The sequence below is a fragment of the Pectinophora gossypiella genome, chromosome 14 (assembly GCF_024362695.1).
Source record: "Pectinophora gossypiella chromosome 14, ilPecGoss1.1, whole genome shotgun sequence".
In the NCBI taxonomy this organism is placed as follows: domain Eukaryota; kingdom Metazoa; phylum Arthropoda; class Insecta; order Lepidoptera; family Gelechiidae; genus Pectinophora; species Pectinophora gossypiella.
The window spans coordinates 2,594,400-2,610,122 of NC_065417.1; the positions used below are offsets into that span (position 1 = coordinate 2,594,400).

Consider the following 15,723-nt stretch of genomic DNA (forward strand, 5'->3'; position numbering starts at 1 on the left):
AGGTGACTTGTGCAGATAGAATAAATAAAAACAGCCTTTATTCACCGACATTATTAAATAGTTTTACTTTATTAATTCTCTAATGTTTATTTATATGTCCGGCTATCCTAGGACATTAGGCCTCTTCCTTATTACGCCACACCTGTCTGTCGCTTGTTGACCTTCTCCAATCTTGTGGTAACCAAAAAAGAAAGCAGTAAACTTATCTGTCAGAACGGGATGGAAAGGAGTATGCTGAGTGTAAATCCAGGCGCGCACTACAAGTATTTCGCCGCGCGGCAGAAAAAGGCAGCGGCATAATGTCGCACTGTAATACTGCGCCGCTGCGGTGGCTCTGCCATCAAGTGCACGCAATACAATTTAAAACTGTTTGGTACAGTATTACAGAGCGACACTATGCCGCTGCTTTTTTCTGCCGCGCGGCGAGAAACTCGAAGTGCGCGCCTGGCCTAAAACTGCGAGATAAGTGGACCCTGTCGATACTATGCGACGTAACAAAAGTCGCAGATGTGACGAAAACAGTAAGGAGACTCAAATGTCGTTGGACAGGACACATGATGAGGTCTAGAATAAAAAAGTGGACTAAAGACATTACAGAATGTTACCCCAGAGATGGTAAAAGGCGAAAAGGGAGACCAAACAAAAGGTGGGATGATGCTCTACCACGAGGTAGGAGACTTATGCAGATACTTAAATAATAATAAGTACACAACAAGGCAGATGAATAAGTTTACCATACTTATATGAGTAACAGCTTCCGTGGTCTAGTGGTTAGAGCGTTAGGCTCACTATGACGTTAGATGGGGACATTGTCGAAGTCACCTGATTGTCCGGAAAAGTAAGATGATTCCGTGCTTCGGAGGGCACGATAAGCCGTTGGGCCCGGCTATTAGCCGTAAAAGCACCTCCACCAACCCGCATTGGAGCAGCGTGGTGGAGTATGCTTCATACCCCCTCCGGTTGATTGAGGGGAGGCCTGTGCCCAGTAGTGGGACGTATATAGGCTGTTTATGTATGTATGTAATGAGTATCTTATTATTAATCTGCCCGTGCTCGATTTAAAGTACTCAAGTCATAGCAAGCAGATACGCAATGATAACCTCTTTATAGGTTAGAGGGCAGAATGTTTCGGGGATTCCTGCGCATTGTACAAGTTATAATGCTTACTAAGAAACCCGTTTATTTCTAAAGTAATTCTTGCGATATAACACGATCATCTCATAGGGAAAACCATGGTATAAAGACCAGTCGGGTCTGCAATTATATTGAGCGCCAATAAACGATACGAATGCTATCTACGTAGATGGCCGTCAAACGGCTATTGGTCGAAGGCCTCGATATAATTCGCGCCGCGGGCGGCTCAGTTGTATGTACCTTATTCTATGATAATGATTCGGGTAGTGTAGCTTCACTTAGAGACTTTCCAGTATAGATAGCGCTGTAAAGATTTTTCTTCGTACCTTCTAATTTCATGGATAGACATAATGCATCTGTTATCTTTGTTTTTGGGTATAAATGGTGATCCTTTTTATTACACCAACGTACAAGTACAACTTCCACCCATTATTATTCTGATCAAAATAAAGATAACAATATAGGTAGTAACATAATTCTAAACATAGTGTGATCCAAATATCAAGCAACAATTATTTTTATATATGCTTCTGCAATTACATTGTATTTTTGAATAATTATGTAAGTACCCTGAACAATGAGAAAATTGGTAATTATCACATTAAATCTGACCAGCAGCGCCATATTTTTTTTTTTGGGAACGTAGCGTGGAAAGTCCGTCATTAAGAAAATATGAAATCGAAGTTATTGGTTTGTTGTTGGAAATAAAACAGAATGGGATTATTATTTTGGACTATTTTTATTTGCACCGTGTCTAGCATGTTGTCTGTCCGCATCGCTACGGTATACATTTATCTAAATAGATAGAATTAATTTATTATATCACAATTTACGTTGTTGTGAAGGATTACAATGTTATAGATATGCGAACAGACTATATTTCAATATAGGTATGTATAACTCTTACTAATAAGCCTAGCCAATTCTATAGAAACTTTGTTTTGTCATAAAATAATAAAAAAATCATTTCTATGGCTGCACGGCTTTACCTTTGCCTTTCCCAGAGGGATAAAAAAGTTAAAACAAAAACAATATATATTATTATTTTTTAATATCTTTATAGTACGTAGGTATTATTTTAGTTCGTAGGTATTAAACACGGGGTGAAAGCGGTTATGGTTAGGCTACCGTTTTACGAACCAATAGGAAATCGGTATCCTAACTTCATACCGGTATGATAAAACGGTAACCGTAACCGCTTTCAAATTTCGATTACAAATAAGCATGTTGATCACCTTATCTTTAGTAATCCCCGGATAAGTTGTATGGTGAAATGCTTTATTATATAACGTACATACATAAGTTCGCGTTTATTTCCCGTTAGGGTAGGCAGAGACCATAGGAAAAAAACCCACAAAAGTGAAGCGACCTATAATGCATTTTTTATTAGTACTGGTCGTTGACAGACACGACAAACTTTTTATAGAAATGGCCAAAAATAGAATTCTATTCCTTTAACGAACATACATTAAAACAATTTAAAATCTCCAGTTGACAAGTTAACACAGAACGCGATCAAAACTTTGTTTAACAACGTTCACATTGTTATTTAAAACAAATAATTCGTTAAAGCATTAGAAGTTTTTTTGTAGAGGCTTTATTGTTTTAAGGCATTATCACTTTCCAAGCGAAAATAAACTTTTTTAAATGATAAAATTAAATGCTAACATATAAATGACAAAAATGCTACTTTCGCTCGGTTAGTACGACACAATTTGTGTGAATGTGTTTTTTTTTTAATAATTTTATAAATACCTAGGCATAGAGAGGAAAACATTTTGAAATTCGTAGTTAAGATACAAAATTGTGATTTTGTAGGAAATAGATTCAATGTCTACTTGCATTTTAACTTTTTACGATAAATGCCAGTGAAATATGTATTTTTTTAAACAAACAGCACCCACAGATAACATCTTAGCATGCGCACATAAACTCACGCCTATTTCCTACCGGGGTAAGCAGAGACTATGGAATTCCATTTGCTTGGATTCTGACACACTTCTTTTGCTTCCTCCACATTCATCAATCGTTTCATACACGCACGCCGGTTTAGAGTAGATGTACTAAACCTTTTCTAGGGACATCTCCTATTTGGTCAATGTACGTCCTTCTAAGTCTGCCTCTGCCAGCCCTACCACCAACTTTTGCTTTACATACTTCGTAATCCTATTATCATTCATCCGCTCTACGTGTCCAAACCAACTTAACATCTTAGCAGCATATAATGATACATTCCAACATCAAATATGTAAGTTGCGAGGGTGGTACATTATGCTACTTGATGAACCTGTATAGGGTCGTGTTGTTCAACGACTGTACAACCATGTCGGTTTAACTCTGTTTAACTTATTTGACAAACAGAAACAATGCCTAATTATACGTGAATGTCAAATACGTTAATGCGACAGGGTGCTACAGTATGTACAGCAAGTTTTAGATGTGATAGTACAATATTCTAAGATATTAAACATTTTGTCAGTAAACAGAAATCTATTTCCAACCAAACCAACTCTATAAAACACTACAAGTAATACTTTGATCAATTAATAAATATTTCTTCATTATAATTTTACAATACATTAAATCTTGCTATTTCTATATTTCAAATGTTTAGACCTTACATAGAGGTTTACTAACTACAGAGAGTCAATCCCTAAGTTTCTTTATAAATAGATCTTTGCAAATTAGCAATATTACAACAATTATCATGTGTCTCCACAGACCTATAGTGGAATAGAGTGAAATAAGCTCCATAGTTAATAAACAGAATGATCAGTTAGTACTAACTGCGAGCTTAGCACCGTAAGCACGCGACTCTTTCTCGCCGCGACATACGTCACCCGTCACTCTCTCACAGTACTGCACAGAAAGAGACAGATGATCTCTGTCGCGGCGAGAAAGAGTCGCGTGCTTACGGTGCTAAGCCCGCTGATGTAACAATTTATGATTATATTTCAGTAAAAATAGCATTTTACAATAGTCTCAATGAGCGGTAAGAATCAGAATCAGTCGATATTAGATTGATCGATTCCTTTCTATATTGCCGGTCGCATTGTCTCGCGGCGGAATCGACGAGGCGGTAGCAATCCCGCTCTTTATCTCGCTATAGTAAATTAGTCGTATAATATTTAGCGTAACATTGTCGGTGGACAAAATGTAAATATTTTCACAGCTCTAATAATAGTGCCGTTCTTCCCCTAAACTTAATGCAAGGGATAGTGCAAGTTCCGTCGGAATCAACATCACACCATTGACTGAACTATGAAATTTAAAGAGCTACACGTAATTATGTTTTCAGTGGCACGCACTAAAGCGTTTGACTTGTATAATCATAATTCATTAGCCATTTGCCATGCAATAGCTTCCATCTTTCTGACTTCCCGTATATTATACTAATTTGCAAAGGGTAACATTGAAATTTTAACATCAAAACCTTATGTCTATAAGAGATTGCGGGTCCAACGAATGGGAAGTACTACAGGGCGCGATTTTAGGAGCGAAATTACAAGTGATATATTTTTTTATTAAAAATTAATTAAGGTGTAAATTTTATGTGTCATTCTATATTTTTTTGGATTAATGAAAAATCGCACCCTGTAAAACATTTCCTGAAATAACTGTTCGTTTATAACGAGTTTTTTAGCGAGGCAACTAGATATTGTTTTAGCTTGGCAAATTTTTATCTCTATAAGATTTAATATGGGTAATTTTATAAGTGACCTCACATACCACATTTTGAGGAAATGAAACCATTTTCATAGATTTTTCACCGTTGCTTTATTGTTTTGACTCCAAATCTATTAAAATAGCCACATTTATCATAAAATTACCCCAATTATGTTCATAAATCTAAGAGAAAACAACAACAAAGTTGTTTTTCTGCCAACTATTAAAAAACTTCTTACTCTTCTAACCTCGCATATTACCCATACCTCCAAAAGTGTAACAGTTAAAGATCAGTAAAATCTTAGAACAAATTCATACTAAGATATGACTTGAAATCACAATGCAATCCACTACTGCTATAGATTTTCCCGTAAATGTTAAAGAAATTTAACATGAAATGACTTACAAAATTGATTTTGTTCGCATTCATATTTCTTATGTAACAGATTTACAAAGCGAAAGCAATTATTATATAGACACAGGAATTTAATTTTATACCATATATAAGTACCTATACAATTTGAATTTATAGATTCTAAACATGTTTTGGTTTTAATTGTACGATAAACATGTATGAACAATATTATCCTTTTTTATTCAATATTCACCTTTTGTTTCGCCGTCCGAGAGACCTCCGCCAGGTCTTGATTTGCCTTGGCTTCCCTGGATGTCTCTAAATAGACTTCGCACTGAGGTGGGCCGAAGTAAGGATAATTTGTTCAGGTGGGGTTTCTCGGATGGCTCGGACTTAAAGTGCAAGTGCGGCACTGTTCCCCAAACGATGGAACATCTTACATCGTGTCCTGCGTGCCCGAACACCAGCACGCAGGAGGATCTGATGAGCACTGCAGATAGCGCCACACTTGTTCCCAAGTTTTGGGCCGATACTATTTAGTTTGCCATCGACACGATAAGAAGAAGGGAACAATATTATGTCAACCAAAAATCTGACCAATACGTTAGTTACCTAAATCATGGGTTGAACCACATCTGTCAGCTTGTCATGGTACATTTCTATGCTTTTATCCTTTTCTGTTACGCAGAACCGTTATTTGCTAGAGCGAGAGAGCACTCTCTCTCCCGCCGCACGTTATTGCGTCGTCGATTCTGTCGCGTTCAAAATAGGAAAATGTGATGAGGTGCTGACAGATGCCACTTAACCCTTACAAAGATTGCAGAGCCCTTTAGTTGTTTAGTTCGACAAGGAGACTTCAATTCCATCACAGTTCATCGCACAATTAATCTTCCACACCGACATAAGACTCAAAAAACAACCTACAATTGGGTAGTTTCCTAGGTCAAAGATAAATTATGAAATTCTGATTACTTAAGACAGATCTAAAGGTGACATAAAACATTTTCTTTTTTCTATTTTATTTATTAATTTTAATAAAGAATGATGTAATAATAAGTGCGACATTTTGTCACATTTTCCTATGACGTCACAGGTTGTTTTGACGTTTAGTAAAAAAGTAACTGATTTGACTAGTTGGAAACTACCCTATTTCACAGACATGCAAATAAAGCCCGAGTAATTTCATATGGCAACACAAATGCCATCTTTTTTTTTAATTACAAATATACATGTAGTGCGATAACAAGGGGAAATTAGCTTATAATAGTGATTTAAATACAATACGTTTTGTTGAATCTCACACTATACAAGCACCATTCTTAGACCAATCTTTAAAGTGCGACTTGCTTACATCCGTATTCTAAGATGTTAACTTGAAACTTCCTCCACTTGTTTCGGCCTCAGCTGAGGATTTTGGTATTTTGGCATTTACATCCTCGACTTGAGGACTTTACTCACTGGATTCAAGCATGTCATACTGCCAACATAATAATACGAAAATAATGACGTCATGTCATGTATGCACTCAACTCAACCTCACTGGAGTAAACTTGAGATAAGGTTGAGACGACGTCGAGTGGTGGTAATAAACTAATCTTAGCTTTGAGACTGCCCTCAAGACCAGGGATGTTATGAATATGAAATTTCGGATACGGATTGGATACGGATATAAGAATGATTATTATACCGGATACGGTTACGGATACGGATAATAAATTATTTGGGATTATCCGTTGGTTTCGGTTACGGATACTATTTTTTTAAAGAATTTCAAAAGTAAAATACAAATAGATACCTAAGAAAGTGGTTTTATTTATAACGACAATTAAAAATACATTATGTTATGACAGCCGATCAAAACAACTTGTCATAACGTGTCTCAATTAGGCTCCGCCCCTATCCGATATTATCCGAAATGTTTATTTCGGATTCGGTTACGGTTACGGATGATTTTTTATATCGGATATCCGATAGTTTCAGTTACGAAGCTCCCTAACATTCCTGCTCAAGACCATGCTCAAGTCCCTGTTTTTATATAAGAACTGTCACATTGGACTCGAGGGCAGTCTCAGCTGAGATTATTAATACCACCGTAAGAATACCGACTTTGAGCTGAGTTCGATGTCTTCCTTAATGTCCCCTCAAGTGAGGACGCAGTCAAGGAAGGTTGGAGTTAACATCTTAAAACACGGGTGTTAATCTTTTGTATAATCCATTGCTTTTAAAAGAAAAGAACTTTTAGTAAATTTTGTACTTTCCTACGCTTATCGATTACAGAAGAGAGCGTATTTAATAGATTAAAAAATTTACTATTTACACAAGACATATTAATCGATTACGGAATTAAAGACGATCGAAGTAGATTTACTATTCGAACCAATATTACTTTTTAATTTTGATATAAAATGAAAAGAAAGGTCCTGGCTTGAATGCCTTGTACATTCACGTAATTAGTAACTAACATACAAAAACACTACAAACCAAACAAATGCTTGTTTACAACAAGTACCATAACAAAGACATGCAAGTATTTCTAACATGACAATTTCATTATCTGGTGACTGTTATAGATGGGTAATAACATAACATAAGCTCATGACTACATCCCAACGGGGTAGCCAGAGGCACAGCCATCGCAAGATGAACTATGTTTAACACCTCAGCCACATCCCACCGATCTCTCTGTATTATACATCTGTGCGATGGAGAAATTGAATTTACTAAATTCTCATTTATGGGTGAATCTCAAAATTTCAAGTTTGGTGGCGAAATTTCATAATATTTTTTCGTGAAAAATTGGATTCCGACATGAAAAAGATCCAAAAGGATCCTCGGTTCCGTCATGAAAAAGTAATTTTTCAATTCCCAATTTTCCCATATTCCCCAATTTTTCACGAAAAAATTATATGACAGTTCGCCACCAAACTTGACACATTTTGATATTCACCCTTATACCCATTTATTTACCGTCCCTGCTCAATCTCCAGGGGTATACAATTCAATACGTGTCCGTGTACACCACGGAATAATAAGGAATTTACGTATTAGGTTTGCGTCAGATGGCATTAACTACTCGGACAAATAGGGAGCGCTCAGGGCTCTCACCCGGTACAAAATTTAATACCACAGGCCTGAGGGTAACCATTTGGGCGTAAAACCTCGGCTCAGTGCGTCGTCTGAGAGGTTTATACAGGGTGTCAGTGACATCGTAACGAAAACTTTGAGGGGTGACATCAAGTGGAATTTATATATATATCGTAACTGGAAAGACAAAATTACATAAGCGCCAAAATGTCTTAAAATAGCAGTGTATTTTATAACGTATTTCTAGATATAGAAAACGAAAAACCAATTGTAATCTTACGTTGACGTCATCTTAATTGAATAAATTGGTAAAAAGTTATGATTAAAAAACGAAATAGCTGCTTAAACGGCTTTTTCTTGAAATGCGCTTACGTATTACGCCTTTTCAGTGACGATAATTGTATTAGTCTCCTTTACTCAGGTAAGTTATTTCACTCCACGCAACTCATGCACACGCGAACAACTATTAACATCCTAATCCGTTAGAAAAGTATAGAAATAAATAGTTATACATAGACAGACAATATTTACTCTAGCATTTTAACTATTACTGAATGATTGTATGGTTTTTTTTTGTTTTCGATTTGTATGGAATGATTCGAAAGTTTATACCCTATTTAACGGAGCATGATTCGAGTAACATATCTCTCGTCTCTTTCGCACTAGGCGATGTTCTATATCTGTCCTGCTCAGTGATGTGGCGTTCCCGGGAATTTTCCCACCTTGGGGAACGTACCCGGCAGTAAAAGGACGCGAAACAATTGTTCGCAAAAAAGAACAATTTGAAAAAGAAAACCAGCTAGTGTCCTTAGGTACTATAAGTTTTTATAACGGGAACATTCGTACTTTGGGAACATTCCCGGGCACTGCACATCATTGGCCCTGTTCATTCTAATCATGCTACCTATAGAGTGTAGTCATGAGCAATATCATATACCCACTTTAGAACCCTGTCGCACGATCATATTTGACATTTAATGAGACTTACAGTGTAATTTGTCAAAAAAGTTAATGCGACATGGTTTCAAAGTGTGTACATATTAGTACTCGTGACCGTACATATTTAGTTTATTCTATAGACTAAAGGCAATTTGGTAACTTCATTATACTATTAGAAACTGGCTCTCAATGGTCCTCTACACGTTTTTAAGAATTCCTAAGTAAATCCTTATTTTAATAATCAATAATAATTTCTTCACGCAAGAGCCACAGAGGTTAGGCCAACGAAACTGCAATTGGATTGCTTAAGAAGTTAACAAGCAGTTTGTAAGCAACAAGACTGCAGTTAATCAAAATGAAGGCTTATTTTAGATATTTAAGATTCAATCTAGAATTAAGTACAGTAATCACCTTATTAGGCGACATTGAACGTTGTTTTTGTGCAATTAGCACTTACAAACTGCTCATCAATTGCAATTTTGTAGTTCAACGCAGCCCGTGAGCAAAATATTGTTTCATAACATGACTATATTCCGTCTTCTAAGTGTTGCTACTATCAACATTTCTATAACTACTCAGATAGTAGCTTCAATAGGTATATATTTTTTTCAAAATAAAATCGAACTGAGAAAGACTCGAAGCTACATTTATCGAGATACTTAGGGTGTTATCAGACTAATCGATCTAACGACGGCATCGACAAACGTCCATCGCAATTGACTGAATTTCTGGTCGCTTCAATTGATTGACGGATACCATTCGACTAATGAATCCATCGACGGTCGGTCGAAGTCGAACGATTATTCCCATTCGAGCGATTGTTTTTTCTTTTTTTTTTAAACGTGTGTCTATGACCGAAATACCGGTTTGTAGTAACTAAGGTAATCATGTTCAATTCTTGCATCTGCGCGAAATATGCTGATCAATATATCCGTAGCTAACTATACTACGTGGCGGAAATCGGTTCAAAATTATTAAATATTAATATTTATTATTATCATTATGTTCTCTTGGTTCTCCAGCGAAGACTACAAAACGATCTTGGAGAGATTAATAAATAATTATTATTATTGTTATTATCAAAACTGATAAGAAACCAACAATATTATTTTTTATATATTTTACTAAAAGATAATTATATATGCTCCAAGGATTGGTATTTTTTAAACACTTCATTCATATTATTAATTGGAATTACCTCATTCCAAATAGTATCCACAATTTATTAAGATTTTAATAATAAATTAACTTTTATTGATGTTTCGAATACGAATCCTTTATCTTCGAAACAATTTTATAAATATCAAGATTACCAATTAATTACTAGTGATACATAATTTAAAAGAGTATTCAATTTACTACAAATCCACAAATGACATTTAAAAAAAAATCTCACAGAAACACCACGCACCTATGTTTCAAAAACTTAAAAAAATAAAAGCATCTTCTAATTAAAATCAAGTCCATAAGTTAACAATTCACTACTACATTCCACTTAGATTAATTAAAAAAAAGTACGAAACAAACACATTCCAAAAATAGCTACAAAATACTGCGATAAAAAATAAATTAGAAACGAATAGGAATATCGATTTCGCGGTTGAGTTCGTACATCGAACATTGGCCGGCGCGTCCATTGCGCTCGTGGTCGCCAAACACAGAAGCGTCTCCACGATACATCTCACTATCCACACACAACACAGTATTACACGATGTTTTACTAGGGTCATGCAACGCTGATTTACACAGAAACCGTGCACGGTCGTGTAAGACGGTTTTATTCACTGTCACTGATCTAAACGAACCTTTATGCAATGCAACAGAAATACTCTGTAGAGTCGAACTTAGATTTAAGGACCCTACAAGACCCCCGGACACTTCATACAAAACACCTCGTTTTACACAGACACTACACATTGACGTTATCGTACACGCGCATCTGTGTGTGACGTCTGACGCCATACGATTCAAGTCTAAACTATGTTCGAGGGGGGATGAGGTAAACTTAGACGCTAGTGGGGGGTGAGTTGCCGATCTTTACGTAGTATTATTCCTTATTCTATGCTACAGATTCACATAACATTTACACGAAGATTCTGACTCTAACTTCTTACACAACCGTACACGATTATCTAACACACTTTTGCACGCGAGCCCTGAGTCTCACACAGTTTCCCACACGAGTCGTATGCACACAACCCACTACCCAGGCACGGGGGTCGGAGTGGGCGTGCCCGGGTATTTACTGCGCCTTCGGGTGGGACTCGTGTCATACAAAGTCCATGGCGTCTCGGGATTTCGAGGAGAACTTGTTGAAAGCTCGCTTCTTCAACGCCCGTTCAGTTACCTTCTTCACTTCGCTTACTATGAACACGCTCGATGTTAGACAAACGAGGAATATCAGATCTGAAAGAAAATTTTGTCTATGGTTAAGACAAATTAATTTATTTGTCTAAAATTAAACTAACGCCTATTTAAAACACATAATAATGGGTTCTTACCGCGTTCGGGAGTCTCATATCCCTGATTTAAACGCGGTAAGAACCCGTTATTATGTGTTTTAATTCCGTTATTATGTGTTTTAATTATGATAATAACCGCGTAAACCTATAACGCCTATTTATCACCGGGGTAAGCACAGGCTATGGAAATCCTAAGACACTTCTCCGGATAAGTCTGTAATAAACTTGATTAGGCTGTTGAATTCTGCTCAATGAATCCTTTACTAAAAAAAGAACGAGATTTGTTTGTTTTCCAAATAGAACACCTAACTTGTTTGTTAACAACGTAAGATCTTAATCGGAATGTTTGTCAGGAAAAAATAACAAAATTCTAGACCCATATCGGGCGCCAATTACAATCCCGAGTCCCATGCTGGGCGCCAATATCAACTTCAAAAGAAGACGGAATTATATCCCGAGTAAATTAAGAGTAATTACGCTCTAACCCCAAGACGGTTGCATTGTAATGTAAACGACATGTAGTTAACATTATCATGTCCAATAAGTCAATAGCATAGCATACCATGTGTTACCATGTGTTACCCAAATAAGTCATGTCGTACTGTCAAAATACGAACAAAATCACGCGGCACGCATGTTTGGGAAAAAAACAAACTCATCGATTTCGACAACATTTATTGAATCGATCGATAATTTTATCATGTTTCGCATGTTAGCCCTGCAGAACTCTGATGAATTGTCGCAGTTTTAAACCCACCCTAACTAATCGATATACGTTGTGCTTTAGCTTCTTTGAACTATAGTGTTCTTTCATAATATATGTTTTTTGTCATAGGTTTTTTTTATTATTATTATAAACAATTGCAAAGTACATTATCATGTTTAGTACAGTACATCACAAACTTAAAAAGTTTTACCGTGCACTGTAGATTCGTCGATTATAATAGGTAACAGATCAACAAATTATAACAATAACAAGATGAGGTACACATAGATATGGTCGAACACGTATATATCATAATCGCACCGATCGTTCTTGCAGATGTGCAGTGTGCAGTCGTTTTTGTGTACCTACATAGTGTTGTTTGTTATGAGCTTTCTATGTGTGCGAAATAATGCATACAGCGTGTGTTAAATTTTGAGTGTTTTCCGTTCCAAGTGGGTGGGTAAAATAATAATTTATCTATCTTAGTAAGTAATAATTATGTACCATGTCCAGTAAGCGCCTCGGTCTGGAAGACGCGCTGCAGCGGCGGGAAGTAGATGACCAGCATCTGGCCCACCAGGCTTAGCGTCACTGCCACTAGGAACATCCTGGGGACATGAACAATTGCTGATTAGACGAAGGGAATAGTCATGGTAAAAATAGACCTGTATCTAGCTTATGCAATAGGAATGTATTTTATATAACATAAGCTGACGACTATACTGGGTGTTAGTGACATCGTAACGAATACTGAGAGGGATGATTCAGACCATGATTCTGAGTTAATATCTAGTGGAATTTTCCGTCGCAAAATTCATGAAATTTTGAGTTTTGTTTTTAATTATTTTCAATTCCATATTGTGCTTTTAGCTGCATAGAACCCAAATTTCAATAAAAAAAACAATAATGACAAATTATCGAAAATTTTCGATGTAATGGAGACAACAGCTGCTCGAACGGGTCAACGGCCACACGCACCGAGCCGCGCGCCCCGCTCCGCACGCCCCGCTCCGCGCGCCCCGCGCCGCACGCCGGCGGCGCGGCGGCGGCGCGGCCTACAAAGTAGGCACTACGAACCGATCCTATTTCTTTCTCTGTCTATCGTAAATTATAAATTTATTTTATTCTTATTCTTAAATGGACGGATAATCAACAGGCATAAAATTTATGGAATACACGTCAATTTTAAGCAGAAATCTAAAACAACCGACAGAATTAAGTTGACAGCACACGTGAAACGGTTTGCATACCAGCGAGATACCTTTTTGATTCGACCGGGTTATTCATTCATTTACTCATAGGAATCGGGGCCATTATCTACCTAAAACAGTTGAAACAGTAAATAATTGTATTCTTTGTTGTCATTAGAATAACTAACAACCAACTAACACAACCACCACAGATTAGGTAATTAGTTACCTACTATGTCAACCATCCACCAACTTAGTATGTAAGTACCTACGCAAAACCTCGCTACACAAAAATCGAGCGAGATCGCGTCTAGAATTGGGCGGACACTCCGCCAGAGTGTTGCCTATCGATATTCTATCGATACCTAGTTAAAAAAAAAACCAATAGTAGGTACCTATCGATAGATCTTTTAGATCAATACCCATTATTGTTACAAAGCAAGACCTATCGGTACTATCGCTAGTATCGATCTAAATGTACTATCACTACTTTCGATAGTTTAGACAATTTTCAAGTTCAACAATTGATAATCTACCTATCGATAGTTCGGCAACTCCGCCGCGTAGGCAATGTCGGCATGTTCAAAGAAAAAAATTGTCCGAGAGGAGTGATCTTATTTTTCTTGTTACATGTTGGTACCGAGGTACTAAGTACTAAGTTATTCGTGGTTTTAAATCTCATTGTTAAATCATCAGTAAAGAACTAATTAAACCTATCCTGTTCTGTGTACAATATTCATGTAACGGCTACGTGCTTACATAAGTACCTAGTAGACGGGAGCAACGACTTAACGTACCTTCCGAAGCACGGATCATTTTACTTTCGGACAATCAGGTGATCAGCCTGTAACGTCCCAACCAAAGGCCTTATAAACAGATTTTTGTGATATGTCCCCACCGGAATACGAACCCGGACCCTCCGCATCCCATCGCTCAACCACTGGACCACATAGGCCAAGAAGGTTCTAAGACATAATTAAAGGATCCTGGGACGCAAGACCTCCGAGTTAGGGCTTGTTTGATCTGTCTTGATGGATACTCGGACGTGAATAGCCTCACGGATCACGGAGACTAAAGTAGGCATTACGAACAGATACTAGGTATTTCTTTGAGTTGATAGGTATCAAGTGAAGTTTCCTGTCGCCAAATTCATAAAAAAATTAGATTTTTTTCAGTCCCATATTGTGTTTTAAGCTGCATAGAACGCACATTTAAAATAAACAAATAAAAATTACTAATTATTAAATTTTATCAATGTCATCAATAATAATAATAACGTATCTACAACTTCAGCTATGCGCAGGTGAATAGCCGGCGCACGGGTCAAGGGCAACGCTCGCCAATAAAGTAGGCATACGAACAGATACTATTTCTTTCTCTGTCACTTGCACCATAAACATACTTCTCTCTCTCTCTCTAGTCGTCGGCTCGACTCGGCCGCGGCCGGTGCGTCGTCGGCGCCCTTAGTCGGCGCCTTTGATGCTTTGCGCTAACGCCGCCGCGCGCTTCCGCTCAGTCGAATACTAAGCTTGACCCGAATCGCGTGATGTTTTTCGAGGATATTTTTTTCGTGTTTGTGAGTGTTTGTTTCATTCTGTAAATGAGTAGTGTCGACTATGATGATAGATCATAGACCATTTACTGCGCAAAAGTATGGAAGATTGTTGATGTTTATTAAAGAGCAAGGTGTTGTGTTTGTGAGTGCGTGTGATACCTACCTACCGCGGAAGAAACGCGATGTTGCATACCTACGTGACGTGACATGTTCTAGGGTACCTACCTAGGTACTTCATCCGAAGGAATAACAATTAAGGTAAGGCAAGAGTAGGGTTTTTATTGTTAATAAGTTAGGAACGTTTTAATAACTGGTAGGTAGGTACCGTGCGTGAAAAATCGTGGCAGTAGGTGTTCTACTTCAACAAACAACATTTTTAAACGTTGAACCACTAAGCATCTAAATACAAGAGAATGAAAACTCCTACCTAGATATCAACATCGTATCACGCACGCGTAACGTGGCCGCGCGTAAGTTTAGCGTCTGTGTGGCGCGTTGTTCGACTTACATTGCGGCACAGTAAAAATTGAAAATCTTAATTAAACATTTGCGACAAGAAAAACACCCACCATCGTTTTTAGTACAATAAAATAGGCGTTCCATTTTTTTTTCGTTACGATGTCACTAACACC

General features: G+C 37.2%; 1 protein-coding gene across 3 annotated transcripts in view; it reads right to left on the bottom strand.

Moving 5' to 3' along the window:
- Positions 1 to 1,853: 1,853 nt before the first annotated feature.
- The window catches only part of LOC126372444 (calcium-transporting ATPase type 2C member 1), a 63,121-nt gene continuing 49,251 nt past the window's right edge, over positions 1,854 to 15,723 (bottom strand). For all 3 annotated transcript variants that reach the window (XM_050018208.1, XM_050018206.1, XM_050018209.1), the window contains exons 17-18: positions 12,851 to 12,954; positions 1,854 to 11,584 (exon numbers count right to left, since the gene is read on the bottom strand). In XM_050018208.1, coding sequence (XP_049874165.1) covers positions 11,448 to 11,584; positions 12,851 to 12,954 — 241 coding nt within the window. In that variant the 3' untranslated portion in view covers positions 1,854 to 11,447. The remainder of the gene's footprint in view (positions 11,585 to 12,850; positions 12,955 to 15,723) is intronic.